Source organism: Myotis daubentonii, chromosome 8 (assembly GCF_963259705.1).
Source record: "Myotis daubentonii chromosome 8, mMyoDau2.1, whole genome shotgun sequence".
In the NCBI taxonomy this organism is placed as follows: domain Eukaryota; kingdom Metazoa; phylum Chordata; class Mammalia; order Chiroptera; family Vespertilionidae; genus Myotis; species Myotis daubentonii.
The window spans coordinates 55,497,327-55,517,395 of NC_081847.1; the positions used below are offsets into that span (position 1 = coordinate 55,497,327).

A 20,069-nucleotide genomic window follows, 5' to 3' on the forward strand; every position below is an offset into this window, starting at 1 on the left:
CTTAGAACATGGACATGATGCTAGAGGTAGCCTATTTTACAGTCACAAGGATGAAGGCCGCATACAGAGCATGAAAGCAGAAAGCTAGAGTAAACCTGGGTCCACGGGGCATCCTGCAGCTGTGCTGCCAGCCTCAGATGCCGACCTCCAGACTTTATCGTGAGAAAAAGAAAACCAGTCATTCGTTGTTTAATCTGCTTCTTGGACCCATTTTTGGCAGCGTAATGTTAAGCTCATACATAAATTCGTAAGATTATTTGAGAATTAAAAGAAAAATCTATGTGAATAGCATAAACAGTTCTTGGCATAGTTATGAATGGTTTCTATTATTTTGGGGGAGATTAGGTACCTGTCAGCAGAGGACAAAAATCAAACAGGATAGAGAAACCATTTGGGACGGGAAGAAAAGTGCTGAATAGAAGTTAGTAAAAAATTCAGAATCACATTTAGAGCCAAATAATGTACACAGAGTGAGACATTCTATTCAGTGTCTATGTAATCCTGCTTATATAATACTATCAAGATATGGATTAAAGGAACAAAAAACCCCTGATAAACAAAATGCCACTAGAAAAGGTGACACAGATATGCTTAGTTATGGTAGGTCCAGGAGGAGTAGCAAGTTGCTAAATAGAGAAATCTATTTTGTTGCCAAATTGGGAGTTCATAAGTCAATCTAGAGAAACAATACAACTAAACTTGAACATACGGGCAGAGAACTCAACAAATTCATCTTGAAAAATGCACCAGAAAAAAAAAGTATAATGGGAAAAAAACAAACACAAAATTACATGTGAGAAACTGGAATATTAGCATCAGATCAGAGGGTGATGTTAACTTATAGTTCATGCAAAAGGAAAAAAGTTGATATTTGTGGATACCTCAAAAGAAATACACTCTACAGTGGCAACTCATTTCAATTCAACAAAAGAAAAAAGCTGGAAAGCTAAAAGGACTATTAAAATTTAGATGTTTAAACACTTAAATTTAGATATTGGAATGACCAACAGAAGAGCAATGATTAAGAGGATGAAAATTTGTAATGATAAACATGAAGTCACTAATGAATGTAAATAACAAGGAAAGATGGAATAAAAAGAAAAGATCTGAAAAACAATAAATCAGACAACTATCATATTTTCAAAACTGTAATTGGGTAATGCCAAACAAAGTAAATATACAACTCTTAACTTAGAGTGCAAAATTAAAGCACCTTATTGTTTAGAGGTGCAAAAGCAAGAAAACACAATATAAACTTACCCACATTTTTAGTAGTTGTGTGGTAGGTAAATGCCATTTAAAAACATTTTTAATAGAAAAATGATTTATAAATCAGTTTACAGAAAAAAATCTTTGTTTAATACCAACATTAGCTATAAATAACTAGAAAGAAAAAAATTGTTCTCTATCATGTTTTTGCTTCAATATCTAAGTCTTCTGCTCTTTGCCTTTCGTAGAAAAGATTGCATTATAGGGCTGCCGTCTTTTTGGACGAGGACAAGGATCAAGATCTTCCTTAATATAACCTTAAAAATAAATTATAAATTTAGAAGACTATGTTAGCAACATGTTTCCTTCAGCACATATCCAGTAAACATTTGATTTATTTAATGCCTTGTAAGTTTACATGATTCTATTAGCTGAGTGATGCTGATGAAGGATTTCATTATTTAGCATCAGTTTCCTCATTTATACTAACCATGATAGTAGCAAACATTTAAAAAATGTGTTATATACATTACCTCAGATAACATTCACAGTCCTTTGAAGTAGCTTCCACTATACTATTATGATAAATTCCAGGTGCTTATCAAAAAGACTTTGTAGTAGCTATTTCATTAGATGACAAGCCTCTTCAGACTATTAGACTCTCCTGAGGTATTCAGGGGAGGACTGTTCTCCAACCAGACCCCTAGGCCAGTGGTCCGCAAACTGAGGCTCGCGAGACACGTGCGGCTCTTTGGCCCCTTGAGTGTGGCTCTTCCACAAAATACTGATTTCTGTGCATGGGCCACGAAATTTCAATCGCTCTGTACATGTGCGCCAACACATGGTATTTTGTGGAAGGGCCACACTCAAGGGGCCAAAGAGCTGCATGTGGCTCGTGAGCCGCAGTTTGCCGACCACTGCCCTAGGCTATATTAGTACAAAGAGGCTCTCATCCAGAGTAATTCTAAATGATGACCAGCAGAGAGATCATGTCACAGAGGACTTAACCTGGCTTATTAAGGGGGAAAGTGGAAATATGGTAGTGACTGTCAAAGACTGCATCTTTGGAAGAACTATCTTACCATTAAATGTCTGAAGCATTAAAGTTGAATACATGCTCAAATTGTATTAAATATAAGTGCCATTTCTGAATGAGCTAGTTGCATGTCAACAATTTCACAAGCAAACAAACAAAGGTCCTTTTTATTCATACATGGTTTAAACATAACCAGTATTCTGCATAAGTGAGGTTTTAAAATCTAAAATTCAGAGTAGTGGCTTTAAAATGATAAACCTTGCTGGCAACTTTTATAAAATTATTTATTTTAGTAAAAGTTGTTTTGATGATAGCAGGAAGGAGCAAATTGCTTTCTGAAATTTGAATGATAGACCAGGATAATGCATACACAATCACACTAAGCAGTGGTTGCCAACCTTTTGGACATCACGGACCACCAGTGGTCTGTGGACCACTGGTTGGCGACTGCTGCACTAAAGTATTATAAACAATTTCTGATTCCAGTGAAATTACTTGAAGAGTTGAAGATAAGTCTTTTATCTTTAGGAATTTGTTTTTATATCACAAAACTGTTACCGGAGGTAAAGAGAACCATGGAGAAAAGGTTATACTTGGGTATATATGTATTAAAAAATTAATTTGAAAATGTTATAATCTATACTCTCACCTCTTTCCATACAAGTCTGAGTGGAAGGAAAACCAACTTCCCAGAAATTCTCTGGTGTGTTGGGTGGAATGTAGCGAAATCGGTGTCTTGAACAGGAAGCCAACTTCTTTTCTCTTTCTTCTGCTGGAATGTCTGCATAATACTAGTAATAAAAACTGGTAAGTTTTCCACTTAGGAACAATAAATGGGGTGATTGGATTACTGATTATAAACTTGAAGCTAAGAAAACTTTTTACTAAAGTATTAGGCATGCTAAGAAAACTATACTACTACCTGATGATTGTAGTATTAATTACTAACATTAATTACTGCTGGTCTGTGAAATGTTTGCTTCACAAACGAGAAAAGAAGCTTGTATTACAATGTACATCAACATATTGCCGCCTCCATCAGTAAAGTCTACAATGGGAAGCAATGCCAGCTGAACTTTACAATGTGTTTAGTGACACAGATGACTTACTTATTGGTGCAAACTCTTCCCCTTTGCCAGACCGGTAACAGAAATGAGAGGCCTGCATTTTTGAACAGCACTTTCTCAATTGTTATTTGGATATAATGTATGTTTTGAAGTAATTTTCCTATCTCTACAGTTTTTAAAAATAAAGGTTTAACTTTGAATGCTATAGGCTTCATGGCTCCTCCCTCAAACTGTACTTTTTAATTAGGATCAAAGGCATATCATTTTTTTGCAATTGCAATTATAAAGAACCTGAATTTCACACAAACAAAGATAAACTTATATGTACAAATTGTATAGGTCTTTAAGCTCTAGATCTAAAGAAAACAAAGGAGTAGTGTAAAGTTTAATAGAACAAAGGTATATGATCATATATAATCCAGCTAATTCCATTTTATAGTTGAGAAACTAAAAGTCAAAGTGATAATTTACCAAGATATCACTACTGAAAGTAGCAGACTTAGGACTAAAATTTAAGTTTGAAGTAAAGGTTTTTCATACATTTTTCTTTTCTGTAGTTTAATTATATTTTTTAAGAGTATCTCTGAAACAACTTTTTTGGGTATCTTTTTCATCATTCTCACTGCCATGAAGTTAGCCTTTGTTACCTTAGCCTGGGAATAAGGATGGGAGGCCCTTAAAGAATCATAGTTATCAATCAATGTTAGAGAAACACTATCACCCAATTACAACATATTCACAAACAACATAGGCTAATGTGTCTGCAACACAGTAAGTGGGAGAGTAGTAGATGAAGTCAGAGAAAAGTGGGGTGCTAAAGTGTGCTGTAGGGCTTTAGATTCTGTTTATTAGTGAGATAAGAAGACATTTAAGGGTTTTTGGTAGAGGAGTGACATGATTTAACTTTTATTCCAAAAACATCATTAGGAAAAAAAGTCCATTCATTGCTGTGTTGAAAGTACACCGTAAAGAGAAAAGAGAGAAAAGGATAATGGGGACAGGGGTATATGGGAACTCTCTATGTATTACTCATTTTTGCTGTGGACCTACAGCTGTTCTAGAAAAATAGTTTATTAATTAAAAATACCCAGCCTAGCCGGCATGGCTCAGCGGCTGAGCATTGACCTATGAACCAGGAGGCCATGGTTCAATTCCCCATCAGGGCACATGCCCGGGTTGAGGGCTTGATCCCCAGTGGGATGTGCAGGAGGCAGCTGATCAATGATTCTCTCTCATCACTGATGTTTTTCTCTCTTCCTAGAACAAATAAAAATATATTTTTTATCTATTCTCTTAGGTCCCAGCCAATATTCTCTCTGTTTACTCTGTTATTCCTGGCTTAAACTAGGTTTCTAGATACAAATGTAATTTTTATCTATCATTTTAAAATCATGCATTCATGATCTATAAAGCCATATTATTAAGAAACAACAACAATTAAACAGTATTTATAGTAGTACTTACAATTTCACATTCCTTACATGTGTGTCCATGCAATTTTCTTCTCTCTTCTTTTTTCCGAACCACTTCAATATGAGGAAAATTTTGTAAGCTAGTCTCTCTGGGGGGAAAAATAAATTAAGTTTAAAATTAATCCATTTGTTATTATAGAGATCTTTGGTTTAGGTTTTAAATTAACAAAGGTGAGAGCCCAGGGGAAGAAATAATCCCAAAACATACATTCATTTTATTTGAAATGTTTATTTAATATGTCAAAAACCCAAATACTTCTTCATTCATTCTTCAGTAAATATTAACTGCCTACTATATGAGGTATTTTTAATGGATATTTTTCTCTGAAAAAGTTAACTATTCCTCTTTTTGCCCCCGAATGGCCGAAAATAATAGATTAGGAGATGAAATATAAAATAGCCTAAATAAAAAGGAATACTTCCCTGGTTGGGTGGGTCAGGTGGTTGGAGTTTTGTCCCATACAGCAAAAGGTGATGGGTTTAATTCCTGGTCAGGATACTTACCTGAGTTTCGGGTTCCCATTCCTGGTTGGGGTGCATATGGGAGGCAACCAATCAATGCTTCTCTTTCTCTCTCTCTCTCATCAATAAAAAACATCCTCAGGTGAGGATTAAACAAACAAAAAAGAATACTGCACTATTAAACTAAGGAATACCATAACCAAGAAAGAGAATACTGCCTCTGTTAACCTGGCCTTCTAGTACTAAGAGCCCATATTTCAGGGCTAACCTACTCCCTGCTAAAGAACAGATTCATCTGCAGAAAGTCCTCGGGTTACGTCGGACTCAACGTATGTCGTTTTGTGGTTACATTGCCATCTCCCATTTATTTATATTAAAAAAAAGTCCCATCATTTTGACGTATGTACATATGTGCTTTATGTTTTTTATTTATTTACCTTAAGTAAAGGTCAGGAATTGTTCTTTCTTTTAAATTTTGTTTACTGTTTCACTTCATTACTGCTGTGTATGTGCTCCATGTGAGTGTTGTAGGTGCTTATGTAGGTGGGGTCCGGCTTATGGCGAAAATCGCGTTACGTCGCACCCTAGGAATGGATCTCCGACGTAACCCGAGGACCTACTGTATTTGTATGTATTTGCTGTTTGCTCCAAAAGTTTGTTATGCTGCTTCCATCTACCCTAAATTCTTCAAAATATTAGGCAAAATCATCATTCATATTTGTTATTAAATGGATCAAATCCTATTGTTAACCACTGGAAACCTAAGAAGTTAGGTCAAAGCTACTTAGGTATGGATTAAAGAGGTACTTTGGGAAGAAAAACTCAAAGGTTAGAGCAGCGGTTCTCAACCTGTGGGTCGTGACCCCTTTGGTGGTCGAACGACCCTTTCACAGGGGTCACCTAAGACCATCTTGTATATCAGATATTTACATTACGATTCATAACAGTAGCAACATTACAGTTATGAAGTAGCAACAAAAATAATTTTATGGTTGGGTCACAACATGAGGAACTGTATTTAAAGGGCCAGAAGGTTGAGAACCACTGGGTTAGAGCATCAGCCCAAGGACTGAAGGGTCACGGGTTTGATTCCCAGTCAAGGGCAGGTACCTTGGTTGCAGGTTTGATCCTGGCCCCAATGGTGTTCTCTCGTTTCTCTCTCTCTCCCCTCCCTTTTTCCCTCCCCACATCTCTCTCCCTTCCACTCTCTCTAAAAAAATCAATGGGAAAAATAACATTGGGTGAGGATTTAAGAAAAAGACCCAATACAGAAAAATCAAAAATTAACAAGGTAGGTAAATAAAAAAATCATGTGATGACATATATATATATAACAGAAACATCCCAGTGAATTTAAACAGTCTGATTCACAAAAACTGATTTTCTAAAAATGACTTGCTGGTAACACATATACCATGTTGAGGTATTTTGGTCACAGGCCCCTCTAGTTGGCAAGCACTTTGCTTCAAAATAAGCTTTAGTTATTCTATTCCAAAGTATATGAAATTATAGACCCTTCTGTGCCTAAACCTAAGAATTCTCAAGTCTGGAGTAACCGGTGAATTTAAAAAGGGAGACCAAGAAAGGCTGGATAAAAAATATTGCCATAAATATATTTTCTTTCAAATAATTATGGAATCTTAAGCTTATATTTCTTTCTTCTGCATACTATCTATTCTGTTTCTAGGTGTACTATAATGCAGCAGTGAGTCAACTAGTAAACTGGCACCTGTAGTAGACATCAAAGCATCACCTAAAAGGTTACTGAGCTGGTTGTCCCTGACATAACACAACCCATCTTTCCCCAGGGTTTGCTAGTATTTTCAGTGGGGAAAGGAACCACATTAACTCTGAGACTGTTACACCACTCCTATCCTATACCTTTATCCACCACCTGTATCTCCAGATATCTAATGGTTTCAGAATAAATAAAACTGCTCATGTATTTTTTAAAAAGTGGTGAACCTATAGCATGAAACATCTGAAATGCCAGTCTCTGCAAGCTTACCTCTAGGAATTATCCCAAAGATACACGGGTGAAAATTTGGAAAGAGAACATACAAGGCTATTCATTGCAGCACTATGCACGCCAGCATAATTATGAGCAATCCAAGCAACCATGCTATGGAATAAACTACGGTACCGTCAATGATGTACTAGGAAACTAAAAAATAAATGAGGAAAGCACTATATACTAAGATGAGTGATTTAAATGAAAAAAGCAAAGTAGAGAAAAGCATATATAGTATCCTACCATTTGTTTAAGGGGAGAGAGAGTGCAGCTACCAATATCCTGATATGTATGTAGATAAAACTTGGTTTTATTTTGTAAAATGGATGAAAAACCATACATTTTAAACAAATGGTTACCTTTTTTTTTATTTTTTACGATGATTACCTTTAGAGATAGGGAGCTAAATGGGTGAAGCTAACAGATAAGAAGTTGGACTTATTTGAATATACCTTGTTTTATAGCATCTGGCACCATGTACATAATTTGCCTTATTTTAAAAATAAAGATATAAAATTCCTACAAAATAAAAAAGTAAAACAAACCTAGGTACTGAGTTGGTGGCATAATTACACAGAAAATAATGATCTGAAGTGACTTTAAAACACAGTGATTTGACTGTATATTTCTAATAGGACATAACTTAAAAATAAAAAGACACAAATAAGTCTTAAATCGTTTTCATAAATCATATTATTGGTGATGGTCAGTATTACTCTGAGATTGCTTTGTGTATGCATTGTGGAATAAAGTTAAATGAGAAATGTTGTTCCAAGAAGTGGAATTTTCAGGTGGGAAAGTAGGTACAGATGTGACACAGGAGATTATGTAAAAATCCTGTAGTCCTGAACTTGAATTGGAGCTATCAGTATAAACAAGTAGTTCATTTTAAAAAACAAAATGAAACAAAAACTTTATTTTTAACTTTGTGCACCTAAAAGGTCTAGAAACAATGACTAGCAGCTGCAACAAGCAACCCTAGTGGCTACCAGGGGTGGGCAAACTTTTTGACTCGAGGGCCACAATGGGTTCTTAAACTGGACCGGAGGGCCAGAACAAAAGTATGGATGGAGTGTTTGTGTGAACTAATATAAATTCAAATTAAACATCATTACATAAAAGGGTACGGTCTTTTTTTTTTTTTAGTTTTATTCATTTCAAACAGGCCGGATCCGGCCCGCGGGCCGTAGTTTGCCCACGGCTGGGCCGCTAGACTGTGGCCTAAGTCTCATTTCTCACCAAAACAAAACAAAAAAACAACCTACGGCTCTGGGAAACATGATAGATGCTAGGCCTATGACAGGAAGTACACAGGGACATCTATCACACCAGAAGCAAGGAAGCTGAAAGATGACAAGGGTAGTATCCAAAGAGGTTTCCACGAGGCAAAGATGGAACAGTTTCAATACCAAGAAGGATAATAAACTGCAATGGACTAAAGCATCAAATATATCTGAATCCATGAATTCGTAATGATAAACTTAAAACAAAAAACTCCTTAGTTATATTTGAGATACTAGGAAACTATTTATTTGAAAAACTGGTAAATTAAAAGAATAACTTAACCACAAAATGACAGCATTTATCTATTAGAGTCTTACAGGCATCAATCAAAATTTATCTTGGTCTGTCTGATTTCTAAAATTCTTGACAAAAATAAAAGTGTAAGGAATTAACTTTGCTTACTAAGTGACTCAATTTTCCAAATTCATAACTTTAAGGGAAAAACACACAAAATAATTTGGGATGAATTACTATGCCTTAATGTACTTCTAAAAAGAATAGTACATGACTGAAAGTTTCAGAATTGAGCAGAATGTAGCAATATGGTTCAAAATTAACTTGCTTTGAAGGTTTAAAACTCCTTATAAAATAATTCTGAAGCACAACCTAAGGTTTCCCACCTAAAGTCTTATACTATGTAAAAGTTACAGTATACAATTAAAAAAATTCCCAAAGTTCAAATAAACTTCATAGTAAAATAAAATATGAATATTTGTTATAATAAAATATAGAAAATAACTATCACCATTGTAAAAAAGAAAGGGTAGTGGTGGTAATTTTCCTTATTTGTAAAATTTGTCATTTTTGTAAAACTTGAGTTCCAGTTTTGTTAGGGCCATAAATTAAATGAAACACATTGTTTTTTAACTGTAGCAATTTTACAGTTCAGAGAGGTTCTGACAAAAAACGCCGTTAACACTTTCAGTCACATTGGTGGCATTTATTAAGACCAACTTACCTTTCATCATCTTTAAAATATGGCTCCACAAATGCTTTCTGTGTGACTTTATTTTGTTTGTCACCACGAGCTATAAACAAAAGAAGCATACCACAAACTGAATACAAAATTACTAAAATAATTTGCTTTTTTGGGGGGAGGAAAAAAAAGACTTACTAAGACCTCCATTTTCATTGGGTTTAATACTCTCTAGACCCTTGGTCAAAATTTTTTATAACGAATTTTTCCCTTTTTCATCTGCATGATAAGCAAAGTGCAAATTATGTCACCTCAAAATTACTACTAGTCCAGCTGCAGCAGCTCAGTGGTTGAGCATAGACCTATGAATCAGGAGGTCATGATTCGATTCCCTGTCAGGGCACATGCCCGAGTTGTGGGATCAGTCGATTGAAGATTTTCTATCATCAGTGATGTTTCCTCTCCCTTGGGGGGTAGGGGGTGTGCAGGAGGCAGCCAATCGAAGATTCTCTATCATCACTGATGTTTCTCTCCTCTCCCTTCTCAGAAATCAATAAAAAAATATTTAAAAATTTACTACTAAAGAGATAAAATCATATCTATGAAAGTATCTTAGATTTAAAAACTATGTATAAAAGTCTCGAGAAACAAAGAAGACAAACTAAAAGAAAAAAGTCTCTATAGATAATCTTTTATAAAAGGACTAGAGGCCCAGTGCACGAAATTCATGCATGGGGTTGGGTTCCTCAGCCTGGCCTGCATCCTCTCCAATCTGGGACATCCCTCTCGCAATCCAGGACCACTGGCTCCTAACCACTCGCCTGTCTGCCTGATCACCCCTAACTACCTCTGCCTGCCAGCCTGATGCCCCTAACTGCTCCCCTGCCTGCCTGATCACCCCTGACCACCTCTGCTTGCCGACTGATTGCCCCCTAACTGCCCTCCCCTTCTGTCCTGATCGCCCCCTAAATGCTCTCCCCTGCCAGCCTGACTGCCCCCTAACTGCTTTCCCCTGCCATCCTGATCGCCCCTTAACTGCTTACCCTGCCATCCTGATCGCCCCTTAACTGCTTACCCTGCCATCCTGATCGCCCCTAACTGCCTCTGCCTCGGCCCCTGCCACTGTGGCTTTGTCCAGAAGGACGTCTGGAAGATGTCTGGTCTAATTAGTATACTACCCTTTTATTAGTATAGATTTTAGACTTTAAAAGAACTACTTTGATTATCACTAGACACCAAACAACAAGACATCTTTGAATATGTTTCACTTATTTGTCCTATTGATTGTTATAATGTGTCTTTAAGGTAGATTATAACTAAGAAATAGATTAAAAATTTTTATCAGAAAATTGAATAAAAACTAGAATTATAGTTGATGGACCTGAATCCCAAGTTATATAGACTCAAACAGCCAACTCCTATCATCTATTCAAATAATCCAAATTTACTAAGCAGCCTGGCCGGCATAACTCAGCGGTTGAGCGTTGACCTATGAACCAGGAGGTCATGATTCAATTCCCGGTCAAGGGCACATGCCAGGGTTGCAGGCTTGATCCCCAGTGTGGGGTGTGCAGGAGGCAGCTGATCAAGGATTCTCTCTCATCACTGATGTTTCTATCTCCTTCTCCCTCTCCCTTCCTCACTGAAATCAATAAATTTATATATAAAAAATTTACTAAGCATTGTGTAAGTTCTGGGCATGAAGTACAGCACAAGAAAGACCAGGTCTCCTGTACTCATGGAGTTTACATGCAGTGAGGGAAATGGTAAGGGAGCAGGCAGCTAAGGCTTATCTGAGGAAGATGGAAGGTGGTGGTAACTGATGAATAACAAGAAAATAGCCATGAGAAGAGATAGGAGTGGGGAATGTTTTAGATAAAGGTCATGAGATAGGAAATGTTTCTAAGTTATAAAAATTAAGAGAAAGCCAGTATGGTTGAGATTTAGTGAAGAAAGGGAGCTGTTGGAGGAGATGAGGTTGGAGAAGTGGGTAGGTACAAGATCACAATGGGCCTTGGAGGCGAAAAGGAGTTTGAATTTTCTTGTTAAGTGCAATAGGAAACCACTGAAGACTAAGAATTACTCTATTGAAGTATAATTTACATGTAAAATACACTGATTTTAAGTGTACTATAAATTTTGACAAAGGTATATTCCAGTGTAAATGCTACCCAAATCAAGACGAGTACATTTCCATCATCCCTGAAAGTTTCCTCCTATTCTGTTGTTTCACACAAGAATGTTCTCTCATGTCTCCTTGTCTCTCACAATCACTGATCTGATTTTCATCACCATAGCTTAGCCATGCCTGTTTTAGAACCTCATATTAATGCGATTATATATTTATATTCTTTTTGTTCTTTTGCATTTTTCTAATTTTACAAGTTTTAGTGATTCATCCATGTTGTTGAGTCTAATAGGTCCCTCCATTTTTTGCTGAGTAGTATTTCTTATGAATATACCACAATTTCTATTTATTTGCCTGTTTCTAGTTTTTAAAAAATACATATTTTTATTGATTTCAGAGAGGAAGGGAGAGAATCATTGATTGGCTGTCTCCTGCATGCCCTCTACTGGGGATCGAGCCTGCAACCTGAGCATGTGCTCTTGATTGGAATCGAACCTGGGACCCTTCAGTCCTTAGGCCAACGCTCTACCCACTGAGCTAAATCAGCTAGGGCTTGTTTGCAGTTTTGAGCTATTATAAATAGAACTGCTATGAACATTAAAAATATATATATTGGTCTTTTACAGAGAGGAAGGGAGAGGGATAGAGAGTTAGAAACATTATGAGAGAGAAACATCCATCAGCTGCCTCCTGCAACACCCACTACTGGGGATGTGCCTTTAACCAAGGTACATGCCCTTGACCGGAATCAAACCTGGGACCCTTCAGTCCACAGGCTGACGCTCTATCCACTGAGCCAAACTGGTTAGGGCTGAAAATTCTTGAATACATCTTTGTGTGAGCATGTTTTTTATTTTCCTTGGATGTAAAACAGGAGAGGAATTGCTGGGTCACAAGTAAGGTATATGCTTAAATTACAAACAAATACCAATAAAACTGTTAAAGAACCATGCTGAACTGTTTTCCAAAGCAAAATGTTATACTCCCACCAGCAATGTATGAGAGTTCCAGGTGCTCTTCATCCTCACTGATGCTAGATATTGCCAGTATTTTTAACCATTTCAGCAGGTATGAAGGTGGTATCTTTGTCCCTGATGTCCAATAATGTTGAGCATCTTTTCATGTGCTTATTGGCCATTCAATTATCTTCTTTTAAACAGGAAGATAATACAAGCCCATTTACATTTAAAATAAATCACTTTTGGCCATGGCTGGGTGGCTCAGTGAGTTGGAGCATCAGCCTGTAAAGACAGTCCTCGGGTTACATCGGACTCAACGTACGTCGTTTTGTGGTTACATCGCCATCTCCCATTTATTTATATATAAAAAAAGTTCCATCATTTTGACGTATGTACATATGTGCTTTATGTTTTTTATTATTTACTTACCACAAGTAAAGGTCAGGAATTGTTATCTTTCTTTTAAATTTTGTTTACTGTTTCACTTCATTACTGCTGTGTATGTGCTCCATGTGAATGACATAGGTGCTTATGTAGGTGGGTTCTGACTTATGGCGAAAATTGCGTTACGTCATGCCGTAGAAACGGATCTCTGACGTAACCTAAGGACCTACTGTACACCAAAAAGGTTGTGGGTTTGATTCTCAATCAGGTACATACCTCGGTTTCAGGTTCAAAACCCTGGTTGGAGTGTATTGGGGAGGCAACAGATTGATGTTTCTCTCTCACATTGCTGTTTCTGTCTCTCTCCCCCTATTTCCTCTCTCTCGCAAACCAATAAATATATCCTCAGGTGAGGAGTAAAAAAAATCACTTCTCAATCTCCGTAGAGACTGAACAAGAGAAGAAAAATAACTTATACAAAAAGACCAGTTAGGAGGCCTGTGATAGAAGAGGTAGAAATAGGAGTGGTTTAGGCTAGGATGGTGGCTACAGATATGAAGGGAAGTGTTATGAAATGTATTTTGGAGATAGGACGGCCAGGGTATCAGGCTGAGCTTGAGGGTGAGGTGAAAGAGAAAATCAAATATGACTCTAACATCTATCTTTGGTCACTCTGAGGCTAGGTAATAGGGTTTAATGAGATGCAGAAAGGCAGGGGAAGATCAAATTGGGTAAAAAAATAAAGATTTCTAATTTAAGTATGTTCAGTTCAAGGTGCTTATGTCAAACTAGAGGCCCAGTGCATGAAATTCATGCATGGTGGGGGGAGTGTGTGTCCCTCAGCCGGGCCTGCACCCTCTCCAATCCGGGACCCCTCGGGGGACATCCCTCTCACAATCTGGGACCACTGTCTCCTAACCACTCACCTGCCTGCCTGCCTGATTGCCCCTAACCACTCTGCCTACCTGCCTGATGCCCCTAACTGCTCCCCCGCCTGCCTGATCACCCCTAACTGCTCTCCCCTGCCGGCCTGAAGCCCCTAACTGCCTCTGCCCCACCATTGTGGCTTTGTCTGGAAGGTATCTTTGTCCTAATATGCCAAGTAGACTGGAAGATGTCTGGTTTAATTAGCATATTACCCTTTTATTAGTATAGATAAGTAGTTGGATTCAAATCTGGGGCTCAGCAGAGAGGGGATGAGGCTGGACGTAATGAGTATACAGAGCGTCTTTTTTAGTTGGCCCCCAAACAGCATCCATTCTCCTTCCCCTCACACTTCACAGGCTGCAGCTCCTTCTCAGTGTTCTTTGCTGGTTCTTTGTTTCTCTGACTTTTTAAAGTTGTCATATCTCAGAGTTTAGAACTTGAAATGCTTTTCTTTTTTTTTTTTTTTTTTTTAAATATATTTTATTGATTTTTTACAGAGAGGAAGGGAGAGAGACAGAGAGCTAGAAACATCGATGAGAGAGAAACATCGATCAGCTGCCTCCTGCACACCCCCCACTGGGGGATGTGCCCGCAACCCAGGCACATGCCCCTGACCGGAACCGAACCTGGGACCCCCCAGTCCGCAGGCCGACGCTCCATCCACTGAGCCAAACCGGCTTCGGCAAATGCTTTTCTTTTTTTAAGAAAATATGTTTTTATTGATTTTTTGAGAGAAAGGGAGAAGTGATAGAAACATCAATGATGAGAGAGAATCGATTGGCTGCCTTCTGCATGCCCCCTACTGGGAATCAAGCCTGCAACCCAGGCTTGTGTCTTGACTAGGAATCGAACTGGTGATGTACGAAATGCTTTTCTTTTCTAATTATATTCAACACTCGGATGATCTCATTCACTGTCACGGCTTTAGGCACCATCTATTTGCTGTTGACCTCCTGTCCGCCTCCCCCCACCACAATAATTTCTTTATTCTGGATTTTTTTGGTCTAAATTCAATAATCATCAACTGCCTACTAAACACCTCTATTTGACTGTCTAGTTTAACATGCCCAGAACTGAGCTTTTGATACCCTCCCCCAAACTTGCTCTTTCCTATGAGGGAAGACTTAGAACTTTTTGATATGAGAGTCAAAAAAATAAAATAAATGAACAAGTCCTAAATTATATGCCTGGATGACTGGGAAAAATAAAAACGTCTGAAAGGTCACTTGGTAGGAAACAAATGGAACTTGGCTTAGATATGTTAAATTTGAACTGTTGAGGAGACACAAAAGTAGCAATAAAAATGCAGGATGGGATTCATCAGAGAAGTCAGACTAGAGATGCAGATTTGGGATAATTTCAGAGGTGGTTAATAAAAGCATGAGAGAAAACGAGTGTGAGAAAAAAAACAGTGTATTGCGGATAATCTAGAAAAAGGTTGTCAGAGTTCAAAAGAACGTTGTATCACTGTCACAAAAGCTAAATGAGAAGAAATTTTGGGATGGTTAAGGTGAAATGTAACTTAAAAAAGCAGAAATTAATTATATCTTGTAAAAAAGAATATCCTTTTTTTTTTTTTAAGTGGAACCAATTTGCAAAAGGCTCTTGAGGGAAAAAATGTAAATTTAACAGTTGTAGATTTTTATCACAAAATTTGCTTGACCAAGATTTTGCCACAGACTGAGCAAGCAAAGCATGCTGTTCTGTATCGTCACTCAGGGTCTCATTCACGCTGAGCTCAGGCTTGTCGTTTTAAAAACCTGATGGAATGAACGGGGAGCGCAGGCCGGCTTGCATAATAAAGGACTCTTTGCTTTTGCAAAAAAAAAAAAAACCTGATGGAAGCACACAGGAAAAAATAACCAAGATAGACTGTATCATAGCAGAAGGTGCGCTCATTTAAACCAGCATAAAAAAAAGACTTTGTCCAAGATTAAAAATTCTAACTGTTTTGCTCACAGTAAGAAAATGAGATATTTAGCTAGAATTTTAACTAATTTTCAATTAGACCAATTACTTAAGAGCTTCACTTTCAGTATTTTTTTGGTTGCTAACCTACATTATAAACTGCTTCTAATAAAATGTAGTTTAGGAAGAGATATATATATATAGTTACATTAAGTATTTAGTCTGGAAAAGTAAAGCATTCATGCATGATATATGCCTGAATTTTCTAGAAAACTTTCTCTTTTCACTCTATGACAGTCATTAATTTATTACTTAAAAAAGAATTTTCTCAAAACTTTTATAAACTTTATGCACATGTTATAGAGAAATGTGTAGTATTGAATCAAGATTAATTTCCAAATCCTGATGAGTATTTTATGGTTACATAAGATGGTAACAAGGAGAAACTGAGTGAAAGGTACAGGGGAACCCTCTGAACTACTTTTGTAACTCTTCTATTAGTCTGGAAAGAAAACACAAAACTGTGAAAAAGAAATTTATATACGCAACATGAAACATTAATTAATATACCGTATCCGTACTCTATTAATTAGCCTGAACTCAGTGTAACTGAGAAGCCAAAAGTAGAAAGAAAAGAGCCTTACTGTTTGGTTTCTTTGTTGTAGCTGACAATTCCTCCTCGTCTGCTACTTGGGGGTAGCTATCTGCCAAACAGGACTCATATTCTTCATGTGTTGTCCGATCAAACATATCTTCCAAACTATCATTCATTTTTCTTTTTCCACCTATGTAAAAGAGCATTGACTCAGGGCAACAAGCAAGCTTTTTGCTTTCTATATAGACCACTTGCTTTCTATATAGACTAATTGCCACAAAATAATTTTAATGTGCATGAGGCAAGAATAAACTCCCAAGTCTAGGTAATTACTGTACATTTATAAAACCTCTATGTTAAAAAAAACAACAACAAACAAACAAACAAACAAACAAACAAAAAACCTCTATGTTATGGCTCCAAATATCCTTTACTCATGTAAAGAGAATGCTAGTTTTTGTTATTTTCATTATAAACGTTAAAAATCATTTTCTTCCTATCAGGTCATGTGTAATTTATGCTAAACCAAAAGGAGATCTGCCAAAGTAACTGAGGAATAAAAAATATAACATAATGAAAAATAAAAAAATCCTGAAGTAAATTGTGTATAAATAGCTGATATTAAAATCTCTATAGAGCCCAGCGTGGCTCAGTGGTTGAGCATTGACCTATGAGCCAGGAGGTCAGGGCACATGCCTGGGTTGTTGGCTCAATCCCCAGTAGGGGGTGCGTAGGAGGCAGCCAACTGATGATTCTCTCATGATTGATGTTTCTCTCTCTCTCTCCCTCTCTCTTCCTCTCTGAAATCAATAAAAATATATTTTAAAAACAATAAATCTCTATAGAATTTTGTTTACCTGCTTGTTTTTCTAATGTGGCAGCAAAAAATGTATTTTCTTGCATTACCATTAACACTTGGTAGTGTTGATATAATGAATTCAGTTCCATATTTGACATGCAAAATGCTAAATTCATCTTCAGAGTAGTGAATAAAAAAATAAAGATTTCTAATTTAAGTATGTTCAGTTCAAGGTGCTTATTTATGTCAAACTAGAGGTGCTTATGTCAAACTATTTCCTACCATACAATCACATTTTTAAATTCACCAGAATTTACTAAAAAACAGAAATAGATCCAGTTAGCTAACAAATACGACAGAACAGAAGCCTACTGAGATTACTTTATAAAATAACTACCATCTCCCCCAATCCATGGTGCTCTAGCTAACACCCATACCATATTTTATCTTTCTCCAGCACTAACCATCATCTATCATACCATATATTTATTTGCTTGTTTGTTCCCTATTAGTACTTTTGTTCTGTTTTGTTTACTCATTGTCTCCAGTTCTTGGAACACTTCCTGGTATAAAATTGTAGCTCATTATGTACTAAATGATTAGACATTTGTTTATTTTTCATTTTGAGAGTCAAATTGCTGGATAAAATAGACTTCTATGTGTAGGCAGTGTGCTAGGCATTCCCAAAGCATTCTGTATATGCAGTTAGTAAATCACAGTAAGTTGCTGACGTCTGCTATGAAATACTTGAATACAGATATTATATCCTATTGATCTTTCTATCATAATATCTATTAAGTCCTAACACAGAGTAGGGATACAAAAAACATTCTGTGAATTGAAACATTAGCAGCAATTTGGAGTTTTTATTGGAGTGTTAAATTTTAACCATTTTTAAGTATTAAAAGGTTTACCTTATGGGTAAAATGGGCAGATTTTTTTTTTTTCCAAATAGGCCTTAGGAATATCTCCTATCCCATGTTCTGTTCTTACAAAGTGATCTCAACACTCCTTCCACTGGGTAATGAGGGCCATGTTTCTCTTGCTTTGAACCTAGGCAGGTCTTTGTGACATTATGCAATTTCTGAAGCCAGATCATAAAAACTACATTTTATTTCTATCTTGCCCTTATGGGATTCTCACTCTGGGAACCTAATCTCCATGTGATGAGAAAGCTCAAACTAGCCCTCATGGAAAGATCATATGGAGAAGCCCTGAGTCTGAATGAGGAGATGCCAAGTCACCCCCATCTGTCTAGCATTTTGCTGTTCTAGCTCCACCCACTATCTGCTTACAACTGCATGAGAGACTGTGAGACAGAACCATACAGCCAAGCCCTTCCTGAATTTCTGAGCCATAGAAACTATGAAAGGTAAGAAAATGTTGTTTTGCCAGAACCGGTTTAGCTCAGTGGATAGAGCGTCGGCCTGCAGACCAAGGGGTCCCGGGTTCGATTCCGGTCAAGGGCATGTACCTTGGTTGCAGGCACATCCCCAGTGGGGGGCGTGCAGGAGGCAGCTGATCCATGTTTCTCTCTCATGGATGTTTCTGGCTCTCTATCCCTCTCCCTTCCTCTCTGTAAGAAATCAATAAAAAATATATTAAAAAAAAAGAAAAGAAAATGTTGTTTTAATCTTTTAAGTTATTGAATTAATTTATTATGCATCATTAGTACACACAAGACCTATTTAGCCAAAATTAATAAATCATTAGCTCAAGTTCTAATCTCACTTCTACACAATATTTGCTTCAACTATATTGGGGAACCATTACATTCTTTGAATCAACTAGATAAATTTAAAGCCAAAGTAGTCATACTTTAGTTTTGTTTGTTTGTTTCCTACAAAAATAAGAAAACATTATCAGGGCTGATATTGTGAACAAAATAATCACCTATCACCATATATTTATTTGCTTGTTTGTTCACTATTAGTTCTGTTTTGTTTATACATTGTTTCCAGTTCCTGGAACACTTCCTGGTATAAAATTGCAGCTCATTATATATTTGTTTATTTTTCATTTTGAGAGTCAAATTTCTGGATAAAATAGAGTTTGTGTACAAAATAATCTTAAAAGTAAAGTATCTTTTTAAGAAGAAAATTATTTGTGTCATTCACTATAAAAAAAAACAGTAACCACTGCTAAGGTTTCTCTCTCTCTCTCTCTCTCTCTCTCTCTATATATATATATATTTTTTTTTTATTTTTATTTTTTATTTTTTATTTTATTGATTTTTTACAGAGAGGAGGGAGAGGAATAGAGAGTTAGAAACATTGATGAGAGAGAAACATCGATCAGCTGCCTCTTGCACACCCCCTACGGGGGATGTGCCCAAAACCAAGGCACCTGCCCTTGACCGGAATCGAACCTGGGACCCCTCAGTCTGCAGGTTGACGCTCTATCCACTGATCCAAACCAGTTAGGACTAAGGTTTTTCTTTTAATAGGTACCATCCTCTCACAACTTAGGCAGCCAGCTACTTGATCAATATAAATCATTATTCATTTCTAAGGGACAAAGATTTAAGGCAAAGTATTAAAATTTTTCCTCATGTACTGCATGTAGGACAGCAAGAAAAAAGGTGTGTCTAAAGAAGTGAGAACAAGAATAGCTGTTTTATTATTTGGCCAAGCAAGTAGACTACAGAATATTCAGCAGATTGAGAATGCAAATACAGTCTGAATATCCTCAGTTTCCAACAGATGAGGGCTGGTAAATGCCTCTTCTGGCACTGAATTCCCAAGTAGCAGGTCTTATACCTCCCATTCAAAGGGTGACAAATGAAACTAGTCCCAGTCTAGTTGATCTCATGTCATATGCTGCTTTAGTTAGGAATGTTGCTAAGGTGGTGCCAAGCAAAATCCTTCTGTTCCACCTCTTTTTGATGAAGATTTACTGCTAATTTGCAAATC

The 20,069-nt window shown here is 36.9% G+C and overlaps 1 protein-coding gene across 7 annotated transcripts in view; it reads right to left on the bottom strand.

Moving 5' to 3' along the window:
- Positions 1–1,134: 1,134 nt before the first annotated feature.
- The window catches only part of RBBP8 (RB binding protein 8, endonuclease), a 75,328-nt gene continuing 56,393 nt past the window's right edge, over positions 1,135–20,069 (bottom strand). For 6 of the 7 annotated variants that reach the window (XM_059706474.1, XM_059706476.1, XM_059706471.1 and 3 more), the window contains 5 exons: positions 16,408–16,548; positions 9,500–9,569; positions 4,777–4,873; positions 2,895–3,036; positions 1,135–1,526 (listed from right to left, as the gene is read on the bottom strand). In XM_059706474.1, coding sequence (XP_059562457.1) covers positions 1,429–1,526; positions 2,895–3,036; positions 4,777–4,873; positions 9,500–9,569; positions 16,408–16,548 — 548 coding nt within the window. In that variant the 3' untranslated portion in view covers positions 1,135–1,428. Of the gene's footprint in view, positions 1,527–2,894; positions 3,050–4,776; positions 4,874–9,499; positions 9,570–16,407; positions 16,549–20,069 lie in introns of all 7 variants that reach the window. The other variant, XM_059706475.1, reaches the window with a different exon arrangement.